This window comes from Apaloderma vittatum, unplaced genomic scaffold (assembly GCF_000703405.1).
Source record: "Apaloderma vittatum isolate BGI_N311 unplaced genomic scaffold, ASM70340v1 scaffold33075, whole genome shotgun sequence".
In the NCBI taxonomy this organism is placed as follows: domain Eukaryota; kingdom Metazoa; phylum Chordata; class Aves; order Trogoniformes; family Trogonidae; genus Apaloderma; species Apaloderma vittatum.
In genome coordinates this window covers 1-1,527 of record NW_009719363.1, presented here as the reverse complement: position 1 = coordinate 1,527, position 1,527 = coordinate 1, and the positions used below count along the sequence as shown (strand labels likewise).

At 62.5% G+C, this 1,527-nt stretch overlaps 1 protein-coding gene across 1 annotated transcript; it reads right to left on the bottom strand.

Moving 5' to 3' along the window:
• Positions 1–1,058: 1,058 nt before the first annotated feature.
• On the bottom strand, positions 1,059–1,516 carry LOC104274859 (GTP-binding protein RAD-like; the record flags this gene model as incomplete). The annotated part of the gene is made up of 2 exons (XM_009870610.1): positions 1,059–1,336; positions 1,444–1,516. Coding segments are annotated over 2 exons (351 nt in total), but the record flags the coding sequence as incomplete, so codon positions are not given.
• Between the last annotated feature and the right edge of the window lie 11 nt (positions 1,517–1,527).

The following is a 1,527-nucleotide window of genomic DNA, read 5'->3' as shown; positions in this document are numbered from 1 at the left end:
CAGCCAAGCACGTCCCTCCCTGGCTGTGCCACGCTACCCCTTCCCGGAGCACCAGGAGCCACCAAAAGCCCAGCTCCCTGACCAGTCTGCAGGTTGCACAGTGCTCAGGGGCTTGAAATCTGCACCTCAGCAGAGCTCGACCCTTCCCAAAGGCTTTTCTACAGCCAATTGAGAGCCAGGAGCTGCAGGGGAGAGGGCTGGAGGTTTCTGCCATCACAGGGGACAATGCTGTGACCACTGGGTGAGGAATCAGTACTTCCACCGAGGACAGCCCAAAGAAATCCTGGATGGAGGCTCTCGCTGCCCCAAGATGTTCCAGCTGATGAAGATGGAGCCCGTGGAGGCCCAGCTGGAGCAGGAGCAGGTCCTCTGCCCTGGCCGTGGGCAAGGAATTTGGCCTTGGATCTGACCGTGTGGCTCCAGGAGGCAGCTCCCATGGCAGGGACCCAGCAAAAGACCAGCACCTCCCTGATGCAGTTTATTCTGCAGATTGAGGGTTTTCCCCATTGTACCAGTACAGAGACAGCAGAAAAATCCCAGTCCAAGAAATCCCAGTACCAGGGAGATGTGGCACAACGCCCTGGCATGGAGGGGCCGGCAGAGCCGGGTGATGCTGCCGGTGCTCCCCTAGCCTGGCTCCAGGATGTCCCTGAGGTGGACACCATTACGGTGGACCCACCGCTCCCTGCTGCCCTGCCAAGGACAGGAATCGCACGCAGGACTTGACACGCTCCCGGCAGCCTCCAGCCCTGCTCAGGGACAGGGCCACCCCTCACCTCCATCTTCCCAAGAGCATCTGTAACCCAGGCTCCCACCACCCCAAGTGCAGGTGCCCATCCCACCCTCTACGCCAGCCCAGAGAATTGTCCCCCCTCTCCTGGAGGGGAAGTGGCTGGATCCAGAGCACCCCGAGTGTTTCTCAGCACCGGTTAAAACAGTTCCACATCCTCAGCATCGTGTTGGCTCTGTCTGGGCTTTCCATGGAGCTGCAGGTCATGCCGCCAGCAGAGAGGACAGTCCCAGCCTGCGCGTGCAGAGGGACAGGGAGGCGGCTGCTCTCAGAGCACGGAGAGGTCATGGCAGGACTTGGAGCGGGCTTTGAGGGCCACTTTGCTGCTGTTCCCAGCCACCAGCCTGTCGAGGACGCGCCGGGCTCTCTTGGTGAGGCTCTCCTTGCGCTTGTGGCTGGGCGCGAGGCACGCGTGGGCCTCCGTGCCTCCGCGGCGCAGGCGGATCTGCCGCACCACCCCCTCGAAGAGCTCGTCGACGTTGTGCTGCAGAGCCGCCGACGTCTCGATGAACTTGCAGTCGAACACCACAGCGCAGGCACGACCCTCTGCAAGGGAAGGGCAGGGAGGTGACACGGCCTTCCCGGCACTCCGGCTGCTGCCACATGCAAGGGGACGGACGCGTGGGACAGACACCAACCCCACCACCGCTCACCTTCAACAGAGACCTCACGGCACCGCACCAGGTCGGTTTTGTTCCCCACCAGGATGATGGGGATGTCCTCAGCCTGTCGCACCC